Genomic DNA, 26,371 nt, shown 5'->3' with positions numbered 1-26,371 from the left:
GGGATGGTAGGGGGAAAACAATGGAGGGGGTAACAATGTTCAAGAGGAAGTGTACTCATTACCTCACTCAGGTAACTGTAACCCTCTGTATAGTATCTTTACAATTAAAAAAAAAAAAGCTTGGGGACAGTGGCCAAGGCCCTGAGTTCAAGCCCCTAAAACAGGCACACACACAATGAGAGCCAGACACTGGTGGCCCACGCCTGCTATCCTAGTTACACAGGAGGCTGAAATCTGAGGGTTGAGATTCAAAGCCAGCTTAGGTAGAAAAGTCCCATGAATGAGACTCTTATCTCCAATAAACCACTCAAGATTGGCTCAAAGTTGTAGAGTACTAGCCTTGAGCACAAAGAGGCTCAAGGACAGCGCCCAGGACCCAAGTTCAAGCCCCACAACTGACAAAAAAAAAAAAGAATGAGAAAGGTTAGGATGTGGCTCAGGTGGTAAGGCACCTGCAATGAATGAGTTCAAGTCCCTGTCTCAGTTGGGGGAAAAATGAGAGTGAATAATGAATGAATATTAACGTGATGGACGTATCTTAGACGTTTATGTAGTGACACTTCAAAATGACTCCGTTGTGCTGTTACGTTTTCTTGAAGGTCTATGCGTGCATGATGGTTTTCTTCTTGAGCAACATGATTGAGAACCAGTGTATGTCAACAGGGGCATTTGAGATCACTTTGAATGGTAGGTTCTGACTTTGTGATAACACTCACTCAAATGGTTTATAAAAACTGTCAGGCATGGGCTAAGAAGTTGGCTCAGTGGTAGAGCGCTTGCCTTGCATGCCTGAGGCCCTGGGTTCGATTCCTCAGCACCACATAAGCAAAAAGAAAAAAGCCGGAAGTGGTGCTGTGGCTCAAGTGGTAGAGCGCTAGCCTTGAGCTGAAGAGCTGAGGGACAGCGCCCAGGCCCAGAGTTCAGGCCCCATGACCAGACCCCCCAAAAAATATATATACTTAAAAAACAAAAACTGTCAGGCTTTTCTGTTTTTCAAAGGAGAAATATTCTTAAAGTTCATGTGTTATTTTGATGGACATTAAAAATTCACAAGACAAAGGAACGTAGAAGATTTAAGTCACTCTGTTGACCACCACTCCTGGCTTTCAGACTTCCTTAAAGAGTTGCTCTCCCCGGCCTCGTTTACCAGTTCTACTCACATGACCAGAGTAGCCTGCGTGAGGTCTCCTGAAGAGATGCTGGGCGCTCTTCCTGCGCTCAGGGAACAGCCGCGCCAGCACAGGCGCGTCACCGTCTCCGTGTCCACAACTCCCATGCGCCCCGCTTGCTCCTCTCTTCCTACCATCCTCTGTATATCCAGTTGCCCCCAAACCACACACACCATCTTTTCCCCACTCTCCATATTGGATTCTTTCTCTTCCCTTGCTCAGAAGCCCACGCCTGCTCCTCTTCACCTTCTCCATGCCCCTCCTGCCTCCTCATTCATTCTCTAAACTAGAGCCCTGAGCTAACAGTGTTCTTGTACACGTTTGAATGGACAAAATCAAAGCTGGGCACTGGTGGCTCACATCTGTAATCTCTGAGGATCAGGGTTCAAAGCCAGTCCAGGCAGGGAAGTCCATGAGATTCCTATCTCCAGTTAACCACAGAAAAAGCCAGAAGTAGCCGGGCGCTGGTGGCTCACGCCTGTAATCCTAGCTACTCAGGAGGCTGAGATCTGAGGGTCGCGATTCAAAGCCAGCCTGGGCAGGAGAGAAGGTGAGACACCTATCTCCAATAAACCACCAGAAAACCGGAAGTGGCACTGTAGCTCAAGTGGTAGAGCGCTCACCTTGAGCTGAAGAGCTGAGGGACAGTGCCCAGGCCCAGAGTTCAAGCCCCACAACCGACAAAAAAAGAAAAAGCCAGAAGTAGTGCTTTGGCTGAAGAAGTGTATGTCATGAAAATATATTTTGTTTGTTTGTTTGTTGCCAGTTGTTCAGCCTGATCTGGGCCTGGGCGCTGTCCCTCAGCTCTTCAGCTCAAGGCTAGTGCTCTACCACTTGAGCCACAGTGCCACTTCCAGCTTTTTCTGCTTATGTGGTGCTGAGGAATCGAACCCAGGGCCTCATGCATGCGAGGCAAGCACTCTACCACTGAGCTGCCTTCCCAGCTCATTCTCCGTGTGATTTTTGGACTCTGTCCTTGAGCTCCTTTTGCTCAAGGCTAGTGCTCTACCACTTGAGCCAAAGCACAACTTCTGGCTTTTTCTGTGATTAAGTGACTTTTCCTGCTACTAGCCTCCTGAGTAGCTAGGATTACAGGAGTAAGCCACTCTCTCGTGACTTCAAAGGAGTATTTTGTGGCATGTGTGCCATTACATAGAATTCACACTTAAGTTTTTGATTCGAGTTTGCTTCTGTTTTCGTGTTTGTGCTAGTGCTGGGGCTTACACTGGGACCCTGTGCACTATCCCTGAGCTGCTTCACTCAAGGCTGGCGCTCCACGCCTGGCTTAACTGGAGCTAAGCGTGCTCCAGGTTTGCCTGCCCTGGCTGGCTTTGAACCTGATCTCAGACCTGAGCCTCCTGAGGAGGTAGATTGTAGGCATGAGCCACGGGTGACCAGCCATCTTACGTTACATCAGTGAGAAAATCCACGGAATTTGTTACCTCTCATTATATTATATAAGTAATATTCCTGATTTTTGTCTCTTGCTCCATAGGGCCTAAAATATCTGACGTCTGGCTTCTTACAGAAAAATTGGCCTGCTCCAAAGAGAATGATAGTTTGTGTTGTGGTTCTGTTTTGGAGCAAGGTCTTGTGTGAAGACAGGCTGCTACCTCACTGGGACTTGCTGCCCCAGTGCCCTGTGTTCTGGGACTGCCGAGTACACTGCCCTGGCCAGTTAGATTTTATTTTAAGTGCAGATTTCATCTTTCCACTTCAGAGTCTCAGATTCATGTCGTGACTTGTGATGGTTTTAAAGGTAAATGCCAGACGGCAGTGAAGGTGGCCAGGGCCCTTCAGTGACTGCTGTGGCACGTCGGTTCTAGAGCCGCTTGTAAGATGTGGGTGGGGTGCCTTTTGTGTTTATAGACGTACCTGTGTGGTCTAAACTGGAGTCTGGTCACCTGCCCTCCATGCAGCAACTTGTTCAGATTCTTGATAATGAAATGAAGCTCAACGTGCATATGGACTCAATTCCACATCACCGATCGTAGCCCCGCCGAGCAGCCCCAGAAGCTCTCTTGTGAGTGACTTGATGGTGAAGACACCAGCTGTTTAACTTCCTCTCCAAGTGTTAGTAGACAGTGCGTCTGCCCTCCAGTTTCCAGCTTTCTGTTACAGGGATAGATGTACCCTTCACTCACAGTTACAAGTTTTATCAAGATTGCCTGGACCTGCCAAATAAAGGGTGTATTAAGTTAGTCTTGAGGGGCCAGGCGCCGGTGGCTGACTGAGGCCTGTCATCCCAGCCACTCAGGAAGCCGAGATCTGAGAATCACAGTTCAAATCCAGTCCAGCAGGAAAGTCTGTGACCACTCTTTATCTCCAGTGAACCACAGAAAACCAGAAGTGGCACTGTGACTCAAATGGTAGAGCGCTAGCCTTGAGCTGAAGAGCTGAGGGACAGCACCCAGGCCCTGAGTTCAAGCCCCACAACAGACCAAAAAAAGTTATTTTTTTGTCTTGAGGGTTTAATAATTTGACTATTACTTTTTTTTTTAATGGTCATAGGGCTTGAACACATGGCCTGGGCTCTGTCTTTGAGCTCTTCAGCTCAAGGCCAGCACTCTACCACTTTGAGTCACAGTTCCACTTCTGGTTTTCTGGTGGTTCATTGGAGATAGGATTCTCATGGGCTTTCTCCTGCCTAGGCTGGCTTCAAAGCACGATCCTCAGATCTCAGCCTCCTGAGCAGCTAGGATGACAGGTTAAGACTGAGGGTTGGTTAGAGGTTGGCAGATTGTTCTCAGTTCTTTTCTGATGGGTGAGTTGACTTTGTAGGGTTACTTATGCGAGTGCGGTTGAAACGAACCATCCTTCTTTTCCGTGTGTCTTTCAGACATGAAGGGATTTGCCAGAGCAGCGTGGCTGGCACCATGAAGGTCTGCACCGAAGACACACGCTGTTGGTGCAGACCAGACGCCTGCGGCCTCGCTGGACCTCCTGGGAAACCTCACTGCAGGAGGGCTTCTCGGGTCTGTGCGCATTCGTAGAGTGCAATAATACTGCATAGCCTCCTCCCAAGTTCACCCAGCTAATAATCTCTTTTGCGTGTGGTCATTACTACTGTAATTTTTTTCTTAGTCATATTTGAAAAGGCAGGAAATTGAGTTACAATTTGATTTTCTTCAAGATGTGTTAAATTTGTTGTACTTTTATATGATTTTCATTTTTTATAGTTTAAAGTCAATCGTTGTAAGAGTTCATCAGATATGTCTTAATTATTTGGTCATGTCCAATTTATGGTTTTCAAAATACTCCAGATTGTGAACATGCATTTACAAGATTATGGGGGGGAATTCAGTATCCAGAATGCTCTACCAGTTTGTGTGTGTGTGTGCATGCGTGTGTGCTTTTGTGTGTGTGTGTGAGAGAGAGAGGGGGAGGGTGTGATTATCAAAGAACTACGAGACAAACTGCTTTTTAAACCCTGTTGTGTAGTTCACGTGTCTTGCCTTGACTAATAAATTGACTAACTGGGCCTTTATATTTAACTGAATAAAAAACTAAGTAGATGTCGGTGAAGTGAAAAGGTTACATTTTATTGCTCTGTACTTAAAATGCCTGTTTTTGACTTAGACGTAATCTCATAGGGACGCTTGAGAGTCACACGGAGCAGGTTAACTTAACAGCGTTAGGATTGCTGAGACTCACCTCATTAAATAAAGTTCAGTTGAATCTCTTTACAGCATTGATCTGTCTAGTAACCCACACCCTTTACCAGAGTTTCACTGTATTGAAAAGTGACGTCGGAAAGATTTAATACTTTGTGCTACTCCAGACTTCTAAAGGCTCTCTTAAGGAACTTGAATGAAAGACCTTGAAGTTGATCGACCTTAGGGATGATGGACAGAGCTGGGCACCCCCTGTGAGGTCCCCGGTCGGCAGCAGCAATGGCGCCGGTGCGGGGAGCCAGAGGAAAGCCAGCCGGGTGAGCGGGGGGGGGGGGGCCTGGGTGTCCAGTGCTCTGAAACCCTGTGGCAACGCAGCCCAGGACCTGGCGCCTCCGCCTGAGCCTGCCAGGCCCTGCGGGCAGCCCGCAGGCAGGCAGTGACCCGTCAAGTACATGCAGAACGTTCCCCAGGATGGTAAGTGTTTCACACAGTGCTGTTTAATCTGAAGTCCCTGCAGATGGCATCTCCCAGGTTGCTGTGTTTCTCACTCCAAACTCCGCACCCTCCGCAGTTGGACATTCTGGTTAACGAGGGCACTGCTGCCTCTGTGGTACAGTTGCTCCCCACGTACAGCCCTCACGGGCTGCTCCATGCGTGGGCCTTGTGTGTTGGCTAGAACTTGACAGTTCAAAATCTGCGAAACCCAGGATTGAAACCTGAGGAGTGGCCTCCCTCTTAGGTCAGGTCTCTTGTGCTTCAGAGAGTAGCTCTGGTGGTTTACACACTGCTAACACTCAGCCTCTTTCCTGTCACCCCTCTCTGTTTTGTGTGATGCTTAGCCATATTTAAATCTATAATTTGTTGGTCTTGACCTCTGGGCCTGTGTGCCTCAGCTCTTCAGCTCCAGGTAAGCGCTCTACCACTTGGGCCACAGAGCCACCTCCCATTTTCTGCTGGTTTATTGGAGATGAGTCTCACAGACTTTCCTGCCTGGGCTGGCTTTGAACCGCGATCCTCAGCTCTCAGCCTCATGAGTAGCTGGGATGACAGGTGTGAGCCTCTGGCACCTGGCCCATACCCAAATTTATGAGTTGCTTATAAGCTGGTGTGGCTGTGGGTTCTGTGACTGTGTGCACTATTAGAGCAGGCAGGTTGGCCAGCTACTGGAATTTGCCGGTTATTTTTGTAGACAAAGTTGTTAAAACAATAAAAAGCAACGTTGGTGAAACAGTTTATACCTCAGTGTAGGACTGTGGGCAGATAATACTGCTTTCTGTGATGAATGGCACTCATTTTTAAGGTAGCAGCTAGCTCATCAGTCCATGGCTATTAAAATATAGTTGTAGTCCAGTGATGTTTTACTGTGAAAATATAGGGGTTGGAGGCATGGCTCCATTGGTAGAGACTAGCTAGTGGGCCAGAGTGTCAGGTACCAAGTTCAAGTCCTGCTCTCCCACCTAAACAAAAAACAAAAACAACTAAGCTGGATGCCTGTCATCCTACCTATTCAGGAGGCTGACATCTGAGGATCATGGTCCAAACCAGCCTGGGCAGGAAAGTCCATGAGACTTTTCTCCAGTGAATGACAGAAACAAACCAGAAAGTGATGCTGTGGCCCAAGTGATAGAGCGCTCGCCTTGAGCAAAAAGGAGCTCAGGGACAGCGCCCAGGCCCAGAGTTTGAGCCCCGGGACTAGCAAAAAATGTATATATAACGGGCCTAGTGAGTGTTCTTTCTTCCTCTGAGTATTTATGGTTTCGGGCCTTGAGTGGTTCACATCCTCCCATTGCCAGAAGTCACAGTTTTGAATAGTTAGTAGAATTTCTCCACATGGTTTGATATTCTAAAGCTTTTTTAAATGTCTCCAGTAAAACATGAGGAATTGGCTGGGCGCCGGTGGCTCATGCCTGTAATCGTAGCTACTCAGGAGGCTGAGATCTGAGGATCACGGTTCAAAGCCAACCCTAGCAGGAAAGTCCGTGAGACTCTTATCTCCAATAAACCACTAGTAAAACCGGAAGTGGCGCTGTGGCTCAAGTGGTAGAGCGCTCGCCTTGAGCTGAAGAGCTGAGGGACAGCGCCCAGGCCCAGAGTTCAGGCCCCACGACCTGACCCAAAAAAAAAAATTGGCTTATTAAAAAACAGTCTGGCATTGTGCAAATTTTAACAGGCGCATTTATCACTGGCGCTCACGCCATCCGCACTTTAAAAATTCACACACAGATGGAAAGTCGGCCAGTACCTGATTCTGTCAGTCATCTCGGGTATCTTGGCCCCGCTGGGGTGGGGGTAGCACTCAGAGCCCTGCCTGACGGGGAGGAGAGAGGGCTTGTGGGCACGGCCCTGCTCTCCGCGCGGGCGGGCGCCTGGCCAGCGGGCACGGAGGGAGCGCCGTGGGCTCTGCCGCGGCTCCCACTGTAAGGTCAGCACTGGGCCTTGGTTGACCAGCTGCAAGTTGTTGGGCAGGAAATTGCGCTGGTTATCCCGCCCCCGAGCTTTGAAAGCGAACCAACGGAGGGGAAGCGTGCAGCGCGCTCACTGATTGGCTGGTGGTGATGGCACTGGGCTTGAACTCGGGCCTGAGGGCTATGCTCAGCTGTTGCTCATGGCTGACGCCCCTCCCCTGGCGTCTTGCTGGTGTATTGGTAGTAGTCTGAGGAGTTGTTTGCCCCGGCTGGAGCTCAGCCTCCGAGTACCGAGGATTACAGGTAAGAGCCAACAATGGCCCGGCTTTGTTTGTGGTAATTGGGGCTGGAACCTTGGCCTTCTGCTTGGTTAGCCAGGCAAGCACTCGGCCTCTGGAGACAGACTCGGCCCTTCGCACGTCCGTCTGGTCTTCAAACCTGCTTTGGCGCTGCCCTCGGTGACCCCTCCTCTGACTCCTGCGTGGCCAGCATTCCTGGCCTTGAGTTTCATCTTTTAACTGCCATGAAATCTTGGGGTGAGAACTTGTCAAACACTAAAATGTGTGATGACAACTGCCGCTCCCTTTGGTTTTCCCCTTGCGTTTGTCACGGTTGGACGTGGCTCTGCTGTCCCCTCACTCCCGAGGGTCTGTGCCTGCCTGTCCTGCTCTACATTCGTGATGGATGCATGATGCCCGGGAGCAGTGTGTCACTCCTCCAGGACACCACAGTCCCCCTCGGAGCCCGGTCAGGGTCCCTGCTGGCCACGGCCCCCTCACAGCCCGGCCAGGGAGGGCTCCCTGCTGGCCCGAGGGCTTGGGCGAGGCTAGGCCTGAGCCTGCGTTTGTTGGGTCACAGCCTAGGCCTTGTGCTTGTGTCGTCAGTCGGATCACCTGAGTCCATCAACACTGCCTTTTCCGTGTCTGAGAGCGTTGCTGGAATTCTGACGGATTGTGTTTGGTAGTTCGCCATTTTCACAGTACCGAGTCTGCCGGTGCATAGATGTGCAATGTCTTTCCGTCTTCTGCAGTTTCAATAGTTGTAACAGAGGAGTTTGAACACCTTGGTGGCTTTTGTTTTGTTTGGTGTCGTGTTTGGTTTTTGAGGCTATGGTGAATAGGATTGCTTTCTGGATTTCTCTTGTCAGCAGGCTAAAGCAGGGTATTTCAGATTCCTGTGAGAAATGAGTGACATTTGCTCTATGAATGTGTGTAACTTGGGCATCTTTTTTTTTTTCTTGGGTCCGGTCATGGGGCCTGAACTCTGGGCCTGGGCGCTGTCCCTCAGCTCTTCAGCTCAAGGCTAGCGCTCTACCACTTGAGCCACAGTACCACTTCCAGTTTTTTTCTTTTTGCTTATGTGGTGCTGAGGAATTGAACTCAGGGCCTCAGGCATGCAAGGCGAGCGCTCTACCCCTGAGCCACCTTCCCAGCCCCTTGGGCATCTTTCATTAGAGGTTATCTCACCCCAAAATCAGCAATTACATTAGCCCTCGGGAAATGCATTTTGAAAATTATCTTACTCCACACCCTGTTTTATTTTCTTCTTTATCACCTGCTTTAAAACTCTTTTTATATGTGTTGAAATGTTCCTTATTTCATTTCTGGATACAGGACTGTCTTGGAGAGAAATAAAATAGTGACAGAATAAAATTAGTTGACGTGAAACATACTTTTCAGATACTCTAATATACTTCCTAATACAGTACACTTCTGTGTTTTGAAAAAGTATTATAGCTGGAGACTGGTGGCTCAGGCCTGTCATCCTAGCTACTCAGGAGGCTGAGATCTGAGGATCATGGTTCAAAGCCAGCCCAGACAGGAGAGACTGTGAGACTCTTATCTCCAATAAACCACTAGAAAACCGGGAGTGGCGCTGTGGTTCAAGTGGTAGAGTGCTTGCCTTGAGCTGAAGAGCTGAGCAACAGCGCCCAGGCCCAGAGTTCAGGCCCCACGACCGACAAAAAAAAAGGTATTATAATAAAAGTATAACATTGTTCTCAAATATGTAGCTGGTATTCCAGATCTTACCAATTTTATTAAATATATCCATTGAAAGCCTGGCAATCCATGCACATGGTTACTTTGATCAAATTTATTCTTTCTGGTTCCCTCTTGAGTTCATTTTAAATGTACAAAATGTGTTTTTAAAGTGTAAAGTAGCACATTTCTTGGTTTTCCTGGTCATTTGGTGCATGCGCACGCGCGTGTGTGTGTGTGCGCACGTGCGTGTGTATATGTGTGCGCGCGCGTACGTGTGCGTGTGTGAGCGTGCGTGTGTGTGTGTGCGTGTGTGTGTGCGCGCACGCATGTGCCTGTCCTGGGGCTGAGCTCAGGGCCTGGCGCTGTCCCTGAGCTTTTCACTCAAGGTGGACGCTCCACCACTTGAGCCACTGCTCCGCTTTCTGGTGTTTCATTGGAGATATGAGAGTCTCATGGACTGGGCTGGCTTTGCACCTGACCCTCAGAGAGCCTGCTGAGTGGCCATGGACTGGGCTGGCTTTGCACCTGACCCTCAGAGAGCCTGCTGAGTGGCCATGGACTGGGCTGGCTTTGCACCTGACCCTCAGAGAGCCTGCTGAGTGGCCATGGAGTGGGCTGGCTTTGCACCTGACCCTCAGAGAGCCTGCTGAGTGGCCATGGAGTGGGCTGGCTTTGCACCTGACCCTCAGAGAGCCTGCTGAGTGGCCATGGACTGGCTGGCTTTGCACCTGACCCTCAGAGAGCCTGCTGAGTGGCCATGGACTGGGCTGGCTTTGCACCTGACCCTCAGAGAGCCTGCTGAGTGGCCATGGAGTGGGCTGGCTTTGCACCTGACCCTCAGAGAGCCTGCTGAGTGGCCATGGAGTGGGCTGGCTTTGCACCTGACCCTCAGCCTGCTGAGTGGCCAGGGTGACTGGCGTGACCCCCCCCCCTCCCGCCCCAGTGTGACCACAGCGACCCTGGCGCCTGTTCACAGCTTTTCGTTTATTATGTCTGCAATGGTGGTCAGGCTGTCCTCCTGCAAGCCGGCGGAGCGGCACAGGGCCGTCAGTTTGAGGCACAGTGAGGAGAGGTAGGAGGGCTGGGTCACCTTCTCCTGCACGCAGCTGGAGGGGAAGCTGGCGAAGGTCTGCAGCCGGTGGAGCAGGCGGCGGATCTTGATCAGGCTGGCCAGCAGCAGCAGGTCGCCCTCGCTCAGGTGCAGCTGAGAGGGGATGTCCCGGGGCCAGAGCATCTGCCATCGGAGGGGGAGGAGTGGGGCGGGGGCCGGGCCCACCAACACCCGCGCCCCAGCCCTCCCCTGCGGGCCCTGGGCCCGGCTCCCCTCCGCCTCAGTCCCCCTGACCCAGGTCCTGCCCGGTGAGCTCTGCCTTTCCAGCCACCTGGGGGGGGGAGGGGCGGTCCGTGTGGCTCCCCCGTCCATCCGTCCCCCTGTCAAACAGTGGCCCACCCGCTGCGTAAGCACCAAGGGCGCTGAGAATGCGGTGGTCATATTAACCACTGTTTTATGGTTAAAATAGGAAAGGAGAGTGGAGGAGGGGGGCTGGGAAGTCTGCTTCTGCTCCGTTATGTTCTCCAGGACATCTCTTTAGACATCCAAACCAAGGTTTGGAGATGCCCCGGATAGAGCCTGGAGCTCCTGAGCCAGTCGTGCTTCTAGAAGGACCGAGGCTTGTTGAGCCCAGTCCTGGGTACTCAGGAGCGGGAAGGGAGGTGAGGACGAGGCCCTGAGAGGTGCAGGGAACTCTCAAAGGAGGGGGGAGGGGGGAGGGGGCCCCCCGGGGAACGCGGGTCAGTGCTGGTCTGCTGTAGCACAAATAAAACAGCGTGGGTGAGATATTACATAGAAACTTGAACATGCAATGGATTTGCAATGTGGTTTAAAATACGGACATGAAAAAAATCGTTAACATCTGCCCTGTGGGGAACAGAGCCAGCAGAAATGGCCTCTCCAGCAGGACCCCGCCCCAGCCTGCTGGCCGAGCTCTGCCGGGGTCTGTGCCCCTGTGCCTCCAGCCACGCCTGCCCAGGGCTTTTCCCAGCCTGGTGAGGACCAGGACCCCTGACCCCTGACCCCCTGGCCCGCCTGCTTCCTCGCTCCACGCCCAGCCTCTCACCTCTTACTGCTGGGAGCTCTTTAAACTACCCTTTTTTCATTTTAATGTACCTTCACTTTGGTTCCAACACTGATGCTGGCTTGCTGGCCCATGGCTAGGAACGTGATGGAAATCTTGTCTTGTCCTAAGATGCGGATTCCGACGTGATGGTTCAGAGCCAGGAAGACGGGCTTGAATGTGACGAAGGAGGAGGCCGCCCTGGTCCTGGACCAGTTCCAGGCTCTGACTCGGTTTCCTGCGGGGTCTGAGCACTGGCCTCCCAAGAGGTTGATGTAAACCCTGGAAGGAGACGGAAAACCCCCGTGACAAGCTCAGACGCGGACCGTGAATTGCAGGACAGGCGGGCAGAGTCTAGTTCCCAGGATCCAAGAGTGGATGGACAGACCTTGGGTGGGGCGGGCGTCTGGAAGGGGACCTGGCAGAGGGGAGGCTGCAGTGCAGCCCGGTGGGTGGGTGCGTTTCGGGGGGCCATCCAGGTCGGCGGGGCGTAAGAGCTGCAGGAATGTACCCGAAAGCGCAGCACTGCCCTGGGTCTGGGAGGGAGTTGCAGCTTCGTGAGTGCAGGTGCAGAGCCCTGGCCACCACGGTGTGGTGGACGGGTGTCCCCACCTCCCCGCCGGGGTCTCGTACAGACACTGTGCTCCAGGAGCACCTCAGGGAGCTGCGGGCCCGCGGGGAGCTGGACTTCCCAATGGGATGGCCGGCAAGGCCGCGGGGACCAGCGACCTGTCCAATGCCAAGCTCGGCTGTGGGACGGAGGCTCTGAGTTAGGGCTGTGGCTCTGAGCCGGGGCTGGGGCTCTGAGCCGAGGGTGTGGGTCTGAGCCGAGGGTGTGGGTCTGAGCCGAGGGTGTGGGTCTGAGCCGGGGCTGTGGCCCTGAGCTGGGGCTCTGGGTCTGAGGCTGTGGGTCTGAGCTGGGGCTGTGGGTCTGAGCCTGGGCTGTGGGATGGGGCTCTGTGAATCCGATTGTTTGTACCCTGACACCAGGGTAGGAACTGTCCCAGCCCCCCTTTATGTACCACAGAGTTACTACTGAACCCTGAGAGATCACTGACATTTCCACTCTACATAGTGGTAATGGTGACCGCTGCTTGGGACTAAAGACTCAAACAGCTCACTGTATCCAAACTTTCATCAGTGTCTAAACTTCGCCAATGATGGAGAGTTTCGCAAGATGAGATAGGAAGGAAGGAAGGAAATTTCTTTCTTTTTTTTTTGTTTGTTTGGTCGGTCGTGGGTCTTGAACTCTGGTCCTGGATGCTGCCCCTCAGCTCTTCAGCTCAAGGTGAGTGCTCTACTGCTTGAGCCACAGCACCAGTTCCAGTTTTCTAGTGGTTTATTGGAGATAAGCGTCTCAGAGAGTTTCCTGCCCGGGCTGGCTTTGAACCGCGATCCTCAGATCTCAGCCTCCTGAGAGGCTAAGATGACAGGCGTGAGCCACACCGGCTCCTCACTCTTTAAGAAGGAAAAGCTAAGCAGGACAAGAAACGTACGGAGGTGGCCGCGAGGGTGAGGGACGGAACCTACCAGACATTGCCGTTGGGGTGGATGCAGGAGCCTCTGCCCGAGGAGTCGAGCACAGCCAGGATGGCGGGGGCCACGGCTGCGTCTGCCTGGACGATGCAGGTGAAGCCGCTGGTCCTGCTGGGTAGCCGGAGGATGGCCAGGTTCCCCGACGGGTAGCTGAGGTCAGATAAGGGCCAGGGAGCCGTTTGTTGTTGGTGGTGGTAGTGGTCATGGGCCTTGAACTCAGGGCCTGGGCGCTGTCCCTCAGCTCTTCAGCTCAAGGCGAGCGCTCTACCATGTGAGCCACAGCACCACTTCCGGTTTTCTGGTGGTTTATTGGAGATAAGAGTCTCACGGACTTTCCTGCCCGGGCTGTCTTTGAACCGCAATCCTCAGCCTCCTGAGTGGCTGGGATGACCGGCGTGAGCCGCCGGCGCAGCTCAGGGAGTGGCTTTGGTGATCTTGAGGAGCGAGTTCCATGTATGAGAGCTCACTGACATCACCTTCGGGAAATGGGTTTTATTCTTCAGACGTGAACCCAAATGTGTCTTTGAGGCCTGGGGTGCCTCAAAGTGCCCGTGCCAGGAGAGGGGACCTCGTGGCAGACGGGTGCCACTCGGTGGATTTAACCTCTCAAAATTTACCTATGAGCAGAACGGCGAGAAATGAAAACCAACCCGCTCTGCAGACACAGACACCGGTGACAGACTCGCTAAACTTCCAGCAGGTATTAGATGCTGCCCGCCTCTGTCGGGCAGTGGGGTGATTCCTGCCCTCGTTTCTCTTTGGGGGAGGAAAGGATACAATATCTGTGTGGTTCCGTCTGGAAACGAGGTCAGGAACTTGTTTCCCTGCTTGTAATATTTTTCCAGGAACTCATTCTTCACCACCTGCGTCCCGGGAAAGAACGGAGCACTCAGCCACGGCCGGCATCGCGCACGGGCTGGCCTCTGCACAGTGCTTCTGTCTGTCTGTCATTTACCTATATCTGTCACCTACCTCCCTAACCATCATCTACCTATTTGAAACACTGGCTTTGCTACATAGCCTAGGCTGGTCTCCATTCACCATCTTCAGAGAGCTGAGATTACAGGTGTGTATCACCACCCCCGCCCAAGAAGGTATCATCATTGATACCTTCGGCAGAGGACGGTCCACGGCAACCCGAATCCCTGCAGGGCAACCTGCTCACACTTGGAGGATGGAAACCTGCCCTTGGGTATCTGAGGCTTCCACTTCATACACAAAACCAAAGGCGATGCAGACCAGTCTCGGCCCCACGGTGGCATTCTACATCCCGAACCAGAGAACCAGACACTGTAAAGGGTGGATGTTACCACACGCAAACCTGACTTCAGTAACCTGACTGAACGGGGAAGCTCGGCAGAGGGGACGTGTACAGCGTGGCGCGATGTACTAACAGACGGGAGCTATGCGTGAGCACTGACGTTCCCGGCTGCGTTTAATTTCGGGTACTTCGTGTTCCGGGTGTGTCTAGAGAATGCTGGGGTACTAGCAATGTCTTGGGAGAGGGAAGGCGGGTGCAGACTTGTGGTGATTTTCCTCTCCTTCATTTTCTGAGACGTTCACGTGCTCTTTAGTGTGCACTGATACTAAAGTGAAATACTTGAACCAGAACATAGGTAAGACAAAAAAATGCAGAACAGTTAGAAGGCGGCCGGGCACCGGCAGCTCACGCCTGCAATCCTAGCCACTCAGGAGGCTGAACCAAGAAAGGGAGGAAGTAGAAAGACCGAGTCTGTGTGTGTGTGTGTGCACATGCGTGTGCGCACACCAAGGTCTTGCCCTCTTGCCTAGCTTTTTTCCACTCAATGCTGGCGTTCTACCGCCTGAGCCACACCTCCACTGTTGTACGCTCCGATCTCAGCCTCCTGAGTAGCTGGGACTGTAGACCTGAGCCTCGCTGCCTGGCGCTTTTCTCAAATAGGGAATGACTGTAGCCCAGGCTGGCCTTGAAGAGCGCAGGGCCCCCCGCTCACGCCCCTGTCCAGACTGCTGGGGTACAGGCCTGCCCGGCCCCCGGCCCACCCAACCCTGCAACTATTCTTCTGACAAACACGTGTCACCTGAACAAGCTGGGTGTTTTTTAATGGCAAAAAGAAAAAAAAAATCCAAGTTAATTACCTTTCCACATGCTTTCTTGGAGTCACAACAAATGACAGACATCTTGCAGTTTCTTACATAAAAATCATACAAGTCTTCCATTGGCTTTTTTTCTGGCACGTCCATGGAAAGTTGGTAAGAAATTGTCTTTATGTGCTTTGCCTCTAGTGGGAAAAGAATCGCGTGCGTGTGAATGTTTTAAGTTTTCTGAGACCTTTTTAAATTAACTCTCAAACCCATTATAAATGCATTGATTTGTCAGACAACTTGCGTTCAATTTGTGCCGGGTCCAGGGCTAGAACTCAGGGCCTGGGTGTTGTCCCTGAACTTTTTCACTCAAGGCTAGTGCTCTACCACTTGAGCCACGGCTCCACTTCTGGCTTTTTTTCAGTTAATTAGAGATAAGAGTCCCATGGACTTTCCTGCCGGGGCTGGCTTAGAACCACGATCCTCAGATCTCAGCCTCCTGAGCTGGGATGACAAGCCCTTCATCAAATTAGTGAGCGGTTCTTCTGTTAAAAACGTTCTTTTGGTTTAAAAAGAAAAAAAGTCCAAAAAAAGAAAAACCATTTTTATTAAGTGGGATTTTCTGGGCTGTAGTTCCTGTAAGAAACAACTGACTGCCAAGAAACGTTTTAGACCATCAGGTTGGCCAGAGCGCATATTCTCTAGCATCTTTGCTAGCTCCGGGGAGAGCAGCACACACGGGGCTTGGGATGGAAAGGCAGCCCGGCGGGGGCCCTCAAGCCCAGGGGGTACACGTAGACCCCCACACCCCGGCTGGGAAACGAGATGGAGCGTGCCACCCAGGGCCGGGAGTCAGGCTCAGCTCCCTGGGGCTGGGCCTGTGCGGGAGGCTGGGCGCGTGCACACGTGTCCGTGAACAGTGAGCTGAGAACCTCCGGGACCCTCTGACAGCCGTGTCTGCGACTCTCAGACGGCTGAGCCCTGCGGTGCAGCCACTCACCTTCTTCTGAGAAGTTGCTGGGCTCACTGGTGATGATTGCAAAATGCCTGGCCAGCTGGCGCTCCTGTTTCCTGTAAAGCCAGAGAGGGTATGTGCAAGTCTGAAGGGAGGCTGAGCTCTCAAGCAGCATACTGTAGGTTCCTGCTCAGTGGCTATCCATTGCTTTGTTCTTTTTTTGGTCAGTCATGGGGCTTGAACTCAGGCTTTTCAGCTCACGGCAAGCGCTCTACAACTTTGAGCCACAGCGCCACTTCCGGTTTCCTGGTGGTTCATTGGAGATAAGGCTCATGGACTTTCCTGCCCAGGCTGGCTTTGAACCGCGATCCTCAGATCTCAGCCTCCCGAGTAGCTGGGGTGACAGGTGTGAGCCTCTGGTGCCCGGCTCCATTGCTGTTTTTAGCTGGTTTATTTAATGGGTCTCCACCCAGCTCACTGGGCACACCTCCTCCACATAGGAACTGTGAATCGCCTTGACAATTGATCATTGGTACGATTCTGGGATTGTCCCTCTGTCCCGAGCTGTGTCTGCCCCTCCGCCCCCGGGAGCCCTGGAATCTTGACTTCCTCCAGAAATTCCGTATCTCTACCCAGTGGGTCTGTTTGTTTACAGAGAACACATGGTCATAATTGCGTATTTGGGTTTTTTTTTTGGGGGGGGGTCCAGTCGTGGGCCTGAACTCTGGGCCTGGGTGCTGTCCCTCAGCTCTTCAGCTCAAGGCTAGCGCTCTACCACTTGAGCCACAGCACCACTTCCGGCTTCTTTTTTCTTATGTGGTGCTGAGGAATCGAACCCAGGGCCTCAGGCATGCAAGGCAAGCGCTCTACCACTGAGCCACCTTCCCAGCCCCATAATTGCGTGTTTGGAAAACCCTCCAGGGAAGTGGGCCTGTTAGGACTGGCCGGGCGGCTCACCTCCGCTTGGCCTCCTCCCCGGCCGGCCGGGCGGCTCACCTCCACCAGGCCTCCTCCCCGGCCGGCTGGGCGGCTCACCTCCGCTTGGCCTCCTCCCCGGTCGGCCGGGCGGCTCACCTCCACTTAGCCTCCTCCCCGGCTGGCCGGGCGGCTCACCTCCACCCGGCCTCCTCCCCGGCCAGCCGGGCGGCTCACCTCCACTTGGCCTCCTCCCCAGTCGGCCGGGCGGCTCACCTCCACTCGGCCTCCTCCCCGGCCGGCCGGGCGGCTCACCTCCTCACGGCCTCCTCCCCGGCCGGCCGGGCGGCTCACCTCCTCACAGCCTCCTCCCCGGCCGGCCGGGCGGCTCACCTCCTCACGGCCTCCTCCCTGTCGGGACCTGCTGGGCGGCTCACCTCCACATGGCCTTCTCCCTGGCCTTCATCCTCTCCATCTCGCTGCCGTGTGCTGCGTGAGGCTTGATGCTGATCAACTCCACCGAAGGGATTTTTACCGTTTGGCTCTCCTCGTGGATGTAGTTGACCAGGTTCTGGAAGTGGAGGCAGCAGTACCCCTGAAAGGCAGAGAGGCTGCCTCACCTGTGCGGCCGGGGCGCCCGCGGGGCTCACGATGGAGGTCGCCTGTCTACCTTGGCCCTCCAGATCCTGCCTGTGGTCCCTCTCACTTTTCCCCATGTATTACTTTTTGCCAGTCCTGAGGCTTGAACTCAGGGCCTGAGCTGCTTCTGCTCAAGGCGAGCGCTCTAACTCTTGAGCCACAGCGCCACTTCCGGCGTTTCCTGTGTAGGCGATACCGAGGAATCGAGCCCAGGGCGGCGTGTGCGAGGTGAGCCACACTCCCAGGCTGCTGCCACCTCCTCGATTCTGGGGTTTGAGCGTGGGGCCTTGTGCGTGAACGTCCGGGCAGGCTCTATCAGGACCCCCGCCGCCAGCCCCCCTTGCTTTTGTTGATTTTCAAATAAGGTCTCCCATTCCCCCCTGGGCCCGCGTGAACTTGGACCCTCCGGTTTACACCCCAGGGCCCACCACGCTCGGGCTGACGGGCCCCACACTCGCTGTTGTCTCTGTTTGTCTAGGGACTGTACCAGGGCTTGAACTCAGGACCTAGCACTTGGCTTTTTCTGCTCAAGTCTGGTGCTCTACCCCTTGAGGACACCTCCATGTCCAGCTTTTGCTGGCTATTGAGATTCTCTCAGGTCTCTGCCTGCGCCACCCTTGAACCCCCTCGGTCCTCAGACCTCAGCTTCCCAAGCGCTGGTGCCCGGCGCTGCGGCATGGTTTTCCTTCCTAGCTGTGACTTGCGCTTCCCAGGTATAGTTTCTTTGTAAGGGGCGGAAAGGGGCAGGAGAGAATACTGCGTGTTCAGAGGTTGCTTGCCTGCTTGTAGCACTCACATGTTCTTTGGGTTTGGAGCCGAAATCCGTGTAGGAAAAAAATGCCTGAAGGTCAGCACCACAGAATTCGCAGCGGAGCAACTGCTCCTCCTCTTCTTCCTGCTGGGAGGGCAGTGGAGGTGAACTGGCGGGGCCCGGGAGGGTCAGGCCGGCCGGCGGGGGCCCTGGGCCGGGAGGAGGCGGGCCCGAAACCCTCCAGCGGCGCTGGCCTGTCAGACCTTAGCCAGCTGGGCCAGGAAGGTCTCCGGCCCAAGGTGGTGTTTTGAGCACCTCACCTGGGTCTGGTGCAGTCTGCAGAACAGAGTCCCTCCCAGGCTGTGGGGTAAGAAGGAAGCGTGGCCGTGGTGGAGGGGGTCCTGGGGGCAGGGTCTGCGGTGAGTAACTGAGTCTGTGAGTAACAGACACAGGCCTGGGGTGGGGGGGTCAGAAGGTCACGGTCTGGGCTGGCCTGGCAAAGACCCGGACCCCATCTGAGAAACAACACGGAAAGGGTGCAGGGGCCCAGGGGTGTAGCGCCTGCAAAGCGGACCTGGCTCTAATCCCAGTTGTGTGAGAGAGGAGAGGAAGAGGAAGGGAAAAGAGGAAGGAAGAGGGAGGGAATCCGACGCTGACGTGGTAACTGCTAGTTAGGAAAAGCCGGCGCCGGTGGCTACTCACGAGGCTGAGACCTGAGGATCACGGTTCAAAGCCAGCCCTGTGAGACTCATCTCCATAAGTTATTACAAAAAAGCTGGAAGTGATGCTGTGGCTCCCGTGGTAGCCTTGAGCAAAAGCAGCTTAGGGACAGAGAGCCCCCAGGCCCTGAGTTCAAGCCCCAGGACTGGCAAAAAGAAAGAAAAGTAATGGGAAGAAAAGACCTTGCTTTGCTGCGTAGGCCGCAGTGGGCGCTGGCTGACCTCCGGGGCCTGGCCGGGCCCGAGCCCCTCCACTGGGAGAAGCAAGCAGAAGCGTGTGGGCAGCGGACGCCAGGCCCAGGGTTGGGGTGGTGCCTGCCGCGGCCCAGTGCAGACCCGGCCCTTCACCTCCACAACCTGGAATTCCCGCAGGGGCCGTCGCCGCGGGCAGTGCCCGGTACGAACTGCGCCTGTATCCTGTTCACTCTGCCTCTGATACCATGTCGGGTTTGTCGGGGATTTTGTCAGTGGTGGGGCTTGAACTCTGGGCCTGGGCGCTGTCCCTCAGCTCAAGGCGAGTGCTCTACCACTTGAGCCACAGCGCCACTTCTGGTTTTCTGGTGGTTCATTGGAGATCAGAGTCTCATAGACTTTCCTGCCCTGGCTGGCTTTGAACCGCAATCCTCAGCTCTCGGCCTCCTGAGCCGCCGGTGCCCGGCTCTTCGACGTCGTTTTCACAGCAGTAACTGAAAGGCTGGGGTGCGGCTTGGTGGCACATCCTGGGCTCGATCCCCAGCCCCCAAAAGGAAAGATCCCGGAAAAAGCGATTTAAAAAATTACCTGCAAGTTAATGTCCGGCGTGGCTTTCTCGCATTTGTAGGCCAGGATGGGCGGCAGCCCGATGCTGGGCAGCGTCCTCAGCGGGGAGTCGAACAGTGTTATGAAGTCTTCCTGAAACTGGATTTCAGAAAGAGAGGGGGCAGTGTCGGGCTGGACGGCCGTCCGGGGCCTCCGTGGGTGTGGCCTCTGCGGCACACCTACCTCCAGCTCGCACAGGATGCTCAGCTTCAGCTCCTCTGGGTTGATGACCCATTTTCCTGAGGCAAGGAGGGTTTGAAGGGAGGCTGAAAACATGGCACCTGGCACCTGGTGTCCAACCTGTAGACCCTTCCCTCCCCACCCCATCGTGCTTGTCCGCGCGCACGTGCTCAGAACCACACACACGCACGTGCGCGCACACGCACGTGCGCGCACACGCACGATGTCAGCCCCAGGGCCCTTCCAGCACCTTTCCTGGGAAAGCGGGGCCCGCGCCAGGCATCTCTGCACGTGCGGCTCACCGAACGTTCTAGAGATGAGCGTCTCTGTCTCCCTGGAAGTGACGTCTTCGCGCTCTTCTTTTTCTTCCTCCTCCTCTTCCTCTTCCTCTTCTTCTTCCTCTACCGCTCCTTCAAAAAATAAGCACGTGTGTGTATCACCAGTCTTGACGATGTGCAAATGAGTTAACTGTGCCCCACGACGAGTCTCCGGGAGCAGGAAGAGCCCTTGTGCTCGTTTTCTTTCAGTTTTGCCATTTCCACACTTTCTCACACAGTATCTGCGACAAGGGCAGGTCTTTCCCTGCTGTGCGGGGCTCTGGGCGGCACCTGGGCCTCCCGGCCCCCGGGCGCTGTGTGTGCTCACAACCCAACGCGGGCGGCCTGACTGCTGCAGTGCAGGCGCCTCGGGAGAATCCCACCGCCCGCCCGCCCGCCCGCCGGAAAGCCAGCCGCCACAGCCCGCACCACACTCGCCTGCCGGAGCCGAAGCTGGGCGGCACACACACACACACACAGTGTGCGCACACACAGGGCTCATGAGGTCATGATGCACACGTACACACACAATTCAGCGAGCTTGTGCACACACACGCCCTGGTGCAGTGCGCTCCTCACCCAGCACGGTGGCCGTCTGGCCTCCGGCAGGAACGCAAGGCCAGCTCCCTTCTTCCAGCCCGAGCAGGCCCAGGCCTCCCCCAGCAAGACCCCAGAGCGCAGCCGCTTACTCGCAAACAGCTTCCCATAAAGCTCCCGCAGCCAGCTCTCTTCCGTCTGTGTGGACATGGAAATGCCGGGACACACACGCCGGTAGACGTTCCTGGAATGCAGACTCAAGGTGAGCGTGAGGCATGCGCCCTCGGCAGCAGAGGCCGACGGGGAGAGACTCCATAGCAAGCGCACCTACAAGGCCCTGGTGCTGCTTTCTGTGAAATGTTCTCTTCCACGTCTGTTGGGTGGAGTGCAGTGTGCGAGCTCTGTGCACGTGTGTGGGCGTGGGGCGCTGGGATTTAAGTCAGTGTCTCGCACACGTGGGGCGTGGGGCGCTGGGATTTAAGTCAGTGTCTCGCACACGTGGGGCGTGGGGTGCTGGGATTTAAGTCAGTGTCTCGCACGCATCGGGCAGGTTCTTGAGCTGTGCCCACAGGCCTGACATTCTGGGTTTTTTCTTTTATAAACAACGCTGTGTGTTTCCCTCGAGGACCTGCTGGCTCATAGGAGGCTGTTGGTGGCCGTGGGGCAAACACTTGAGCTTAAGTTAACACTCATCATTCATGGTGGTTTTACTGCTTTCTAAGTGGTCTGGTCTCTGCACTGCCGTTTTTTCAGGGATATAAGGGGCTCACGTTCAGAGTGGGCCCATCTTTGCCTGACTCCGGTCCAGACCGCCTTGGTGCTTGGTGCTTGGTGCATTGCATGGGCCAGGTGCTGTTTTTCAGTTCTGAAATGACCGTAGTAGGTGAGGGACTGTGCTGCGGAGACCTGAGCGGGTCCTGTGTACCCGGCCTCGGGAGAACCAGGGCTGAGTGCCAAGGTGTTCTAGAAAAGTCCCTAAGCAGCGCTGTGTGTGGTCCCCGGCCGCCCCAGTGAAAGGGTCAACAGCATGGAGGGCGCCTTTACTCACGCCTCTGCCTCAACTCACACTCGAGGTGGTTTCTGGGATTCCATGTGAAGATGGAGGATGGTTACAACACTCACACTTCTGAGAACTTAATTCCTAGTGGGGACCGCTCACAGAACCTTGGCGGAGGCCAGCAGCACCGCACCGTTCCGGGGAGCGAGGAGCCCGGGACCACGGAGACGCCAGAGCCTCCAAGCTGCTTCCCCCACCTCTGAAGTCAGCCCTGTCTCAACCTGAGCCGTCAGAAGGCAGTGAAAAATGGGAGCCGAGCCAGCCCGGGTTGCACTGAGAGCGTTTCTTCAAAAAACACACGTTCACCAAATTCATCAAAGAGCGCCTTCCCGTGGATCTATTTTTAACAGCAATTTTTAGTGAGATTTATGAGACGTTAAAAATCAGATCCAAGAAAGAGAGGCTCCGTGGACTTGGGCTCTAACAGAAGGAGCGCTAAGTCAAGACAGCCGCTGGTGCCGGGCGCGGGCGGCTCACGCCTGTCATCCTGGCCACACAGGAGGCCGAGATCTGAGGATCGCGGTTCAAAGCCAGGAAACTCCGTGAGGCTCTCATCCCTAGTGACTCCCCCGAGTGGAGGGGGCTAGGTGTGGGGGCCACATCTCCACTCCTAGTGTGAAAACGGAGGACCGCAGTCCCGCACAGCCACCAGGAAGACCAGCCTCCAAAAGGGCCAAAAAGGGCTGGAGGTGTGGTTTGGCAGGAAAGTGCCGATGGTGCCCGAATTCACACCCTGATCCGGCAGTCACGCCCTGGGCCCCCGGAGAGCTCCAGGGCGCTAATGGAAGTTGTCCTGAGTGCGGCCTTTCACGCAGGTTACATCAAGAACGAAGGTTGAAGGCTACGTGAAGGCAAGAATGTAGACATCTGACTCTGGGAGAAAGTCATGAAGAAATCACCTGAAGAGGGCTGGGAAGGTGGCTCAGTGGTAGAGCACTTGCCTTGCATGCCTGAGGCCCTGGGTTCGATTCCTCAGCACCACATAAGCAGAAAAAGCCAGAAGTGGCGCTGTGGCTCAAGTGGTAGAGCACTGGCCTTGAGCTGAAGAGCTGAGGGACAGCGCCCAGGCCCAGAGTTCAGGCCCCACAACCAACAACAACAAAGTCACCTGAAGAATTTCTCCAGCAAAATGAAAGATGTAAGAGAAAGAACCCGCAGGGTGGGCTAGGAAGATGTGTTGCTGGGCTCACCCCGGAAAAAGTGAAAACAAAACAGAGACAAGTTTTATGGCCGTGACTTTCTGGTCCATGGGCCTGGTTATATTGTTGGTGCGTGCGTGTGTGCGTGCATGCGTGCTGGGGCTTGTAATCAGGGCCTGGGCGCTGTCCCCGAGCTTTTGTGCTGAAGCCCCCCTTCTAGATTTTTGTGGTTCATTTGTTGGTAAGTCTATGGGTTTTCGTGTCCCGGCTGGCTTGAACTGTGACCCTCAGACTCAGCCTCCTGAGCATCTCGGATGACAGGGACAAATGAAAATGTGTGAGATAAAATCACTCTGTGTAAGCTTAAGAATTTAAACATTGCTCATAAAGCAAAGTTGAGGGTGGCCGTTCCCGCCTGTAATCCCAGCACATGGGCAGCTGGGAGGCCAGGGATGGACTGCCAGTTTGAAGCCATTTTGGGGTAGGTGATGAATTTGAGGCCAGCCCAGGCGGGGAGGTGGGGGCAAAAGAAAAAAAAAGCCAAGAAACAGCCAGAAGGCAGTCTGTGGGAGCGGCGTGCACATTCCCAGGAAGGTTGGAGACCTCCAAAGACGTTTGTGCTCAAAGTACTTCCAGGCTAATCACAGGCCACCTCCGACCTGCCGCTTCCTCTCTCTCTCTCCACGGTGCCTTTGGCCAGCAGAGCCGTGTTCCGAGCTCGGGCGGGTGCTGCCGTCCACAGTGCTCAGGAGTCAGCGGATCCCGTGTTCCGAGCTCGGGCTGGTGCTGCTGTCCACACAGTGGATCCCGGGTTCCGAGCTCAGGCAGGTGCTGTTGTCCACAGTGCTCGGGGGTCAGCGGATCCCGTGTTCTGAGCTCGGGCTGGTGCTGCTGTCCACACAGAGGATCCCATGTTCCGAGCTCGGGCAGGTGCTGCTGTCCACACGCTCAGGGGCAGCGGATCCCGTGTTCTGAGCTCGGGCAGGTGCTGCTGTCTACAGTGCTCAGGAGCAGATCCCGTGTTCCGAACTCGGGCGGGTGCAGCTGTCCACGCACTTGGGGGTCAGTGGATCCCGTGTTCCAAGCTGTCCACACGCTCAGGGGTCAGCGGATCCCATGTTCCGAGCTCGGGCAGGTGCTGCTGTCTACAGTGCTCAGGGGTCAGCAGATCTCGTGTTCCGAGCTCGGGCAGGTGCTGCTGTCCACGCGGTCAGGGGTCAGCAGATCCGTGTTCCGAGCTGTCCATGCGGTCAGGGGTCAGCAGATCCCGTGTTCCGAGCTCAGGCAGGTGCTGCTGTCTACAGTGCTCAGGGGTCAGTGGATCCCGTGTTCTGAGCTCAGGCAGGTGCTGCTGTCTACAGTGCTCAGCGGATCCCATGTTCCGAGCTGTCCACACGGTCAGGGGTCAGTGGATCCCGTGTTCCGAGCTCCGGCGGGTGCTGCTGTCCATGCACTCGGGGGTCAGCGGATCCCGTGTTCCGAGCTGTCCCCGCGGTCAGGGGTCAGTGGATCCCGTGTTCCGAGCTCGGGCAGGTGCTGCTGTCTACAGTGCTCAGGGGTCAGCAGATCTCGTGTTCCGAGCTCGGGCAGGTGCTGCTGTCCACGCAGTCGGGTCAGTGGATCCCGTGTTCCAAGCTCGGGCAGGTGCTGCTGTCCACGCGCTCAGGGCAGGGCATGTGTCATCCTCACGGCCCGGTGAAGGATGAAGTCGGGTCAGAACTCTGCCTTCGCTGCTTCAACGTGTCCACCAGGGTACAACTTCTTTTGTTTTTTGACAGGACTGGGGTTTGAACTCACGGCCTCGGGACCCTGGCTCCTTGGTGTTAGCTGTTTGTCAGACTGCATCTTGTTTTATCCAGCAGGCCTCAGACCCCACTCCTGTGCATGCCTCTTGCTTAGCCAGGATTACAGAACAGTGCTGCTGCGCCAGCCTTAGTTGCTGAAATGGGTCTTGTTCTCATGCCTGAGCTAGCCTAAAACCGTGCTTCGCCGTGCCTTCTGCCTCACCAGCTGCGGTGCGGGTTAAAAAATATTTGAGGGGGGCTGGGAAGGTGGCTCAGTGGTAGAGCGCTTGCCTTGCATACATGAAGCCCTGGATTCGATTCCTCAGCACCACATAAGCAAAAAGAAAAAAAGCCAGAAGTGGCGCTGTGGCTCAAGTGGTAGAGCGCTAGCCTTGAGCTGAAGAGCTGAGGGACAACACCCAGGCCCAGAGTTCAGGCCCCACGATCGGACCCCCCCCCAAAAAAAAACAAAAAACTTGAGGATGGGAAGGTGGCTCCGTGGTAGAGTGCTTGCCTCACGTGCATGAGGCCCTGGGTTCAATTCCTCAGCACCACATACACAGAGAAAGCCAAAAGTGGCCCTGTGGCTCAAGTGGTAGAATGCTAGCCTAGACAAAAAGAAGCTCAGGGACAGCGCCCAGGTCCTGAGTTCAAGCCCCAGGACTGGCAAAACAAACCAAACCAAAATTGTGTGTGTGTGTGTAAGCTGTAAATGCCTGGATTCTTTTCGTGTATTTCATAATACGATTAAGAGATACCATTCTCAGCTTCTAGAAACTAACATGAAAGTTGGAAATGTTTTCTTACCTGTCTAAACCTACTTCGGACATGTCTTTCCTAAATCTTTGAAATATCTTAGGGAAACCTGTTGAGTGAAGCATTTCAGAGTTTAGACATTCCTCCTAACCCAGCAACTTTCAAGAAGCCTCGCTGTCTAGGATCTGTGGGGCAGGATCTGAAGGCGGTTTTGCCTGAGTGTGTGTGTGAGAGAGAGAGAGAATGCGTGTGTGCACGTGCTGGGGTAGGAAGCAGAGTTGTGCTAATCACAGGACAGCAGCAAGGACTGAACGAGGCCCAAGTACCTCTTCGGCTCCCTCCCTGACCGTCTGCTGCGCCTGTCTCTAAGGACCGGCCTGGCTGTGCCTGTAACCCCGGTTCGTGGAGGACCACGTCCAGGCAGCGTCCACACGCTACACATGGGCCAGGCCAGCAGCTCTGCGATCGCAGCAGCTTCAGGGCTCGGTCTCCAGAGGAGCTGGGGTGACGGGCCTGGGCCCCGGGCCGTGCTGCTTATTACAGGCCCAGATGGAACCGCGAGATGGACTCGGGGTGGACAGGCGGTGGACAGGCTCCCAGACCCGGCTGGGGGCACAGGGCCCCGCCCCCACCCAGGTCTCGGGCTGCCCCAGGCCCCAGCCCTGGCCCCCAAGTCCCCCAGCCCTTCCCTGCCCCCCTCCCTTCGCCCCCCCCAGGACGCCAGGCTGGGGCTCCCCCCGCACCCCCGTACTCGAGCCCGAGGAGGCCAGGCTGGGGCGCCCCCCGCACCCCCGTACTCGAGCCCGAGGAGGCCAGGCTGGGGCTGGCCGAGCCGCTGGGCGTGGAGCTCCAGGCCGGGCTGGACGGCGCGGAGCTGACGCTCGGGCTGACCACGCTGACCAGGCGCGGCCGCGTCCAGTCGTCGTCCTCGTCGCCGCTG

The 26,371-nt window shown here is 55.1% G+C and overlaps 2 protein-coding genes across 2 annotated transcripts in view; one reads left to right on the top strand and one right to left on the bottom strand.

The window, feature by feature from the left end:
- The window catches only part of LOC105995991 (selenoprotein T), an 8,173-nt gene extending 3,318 nt beyond the window's left edge, over positions 1–4,855 (top strand). The window contains exons 3-5 of the mRNA XM_013029917.1: positions 600–687; positions 3,039–3,192; positions 4,009–4,855. Coding sequence (XP_012885371.1) covers positions 600–687; positions 3,039–3,163 — 213 coding nt within the window. The 3' untranslated portion in view covers positions 3,164–3,192; positions 4,009–4,855. The remainder of the gene's footprint in view (positions 1–599; positions 688–3,038; positions 3,193–4,008) is intronic.
- Positions 4,856–10,140: 5,285 nt separating this feature from the next.
- Positions 10,141–22,238, bottom strand: Erich6 (glutamate-rich 6). Its single transcript, XM_013029867.1, has 14 exons — positions 22,230–22,238; positions 21,855–21,973; positions 20,738–20,939; positions 20,144–20,216; positions 19,845–19,900; positions 19,644–19,760; positions 18,190–18,291; positions 17,192–17,349; positions 15,885–15,955; positions 14,939–15,081; positions 13,598–13,683; positions 12,815–12,970; positions 11,338–11,566; positions 10,141–10,404 (listed from the first exon to the last, which is right to left on the bottom strand). Exons 1-14 carry the CDS (start codon positions 22,236–22,238, stop codon positions 10,141–10,143), a joined length of 1,785 nt encoding a protein of 594 aa, XP_012885321.1.
- Positions 22,239–26,371: the final 4,133 nt, after the last annotated feature.

Source organism: Dipodomys ordii, unplaced genomic scaffold (genome assembly GCF_000151885.1).
Source record: "Dipodomys ordii isolate 6190 unplaced genomic scaffold, Dord_2.0 Scaffold124, whole genome shotgun sequence".
Lineage (NCBI taxonomy): Eukaryota > Metazoa > Chordata > Mammalia > Rodentia > Heteromyidae > Dipodomys > Dipodomys ordii.
This window is presented reverse-complemented; position numbering and strand designations above follow the sequence as displayed.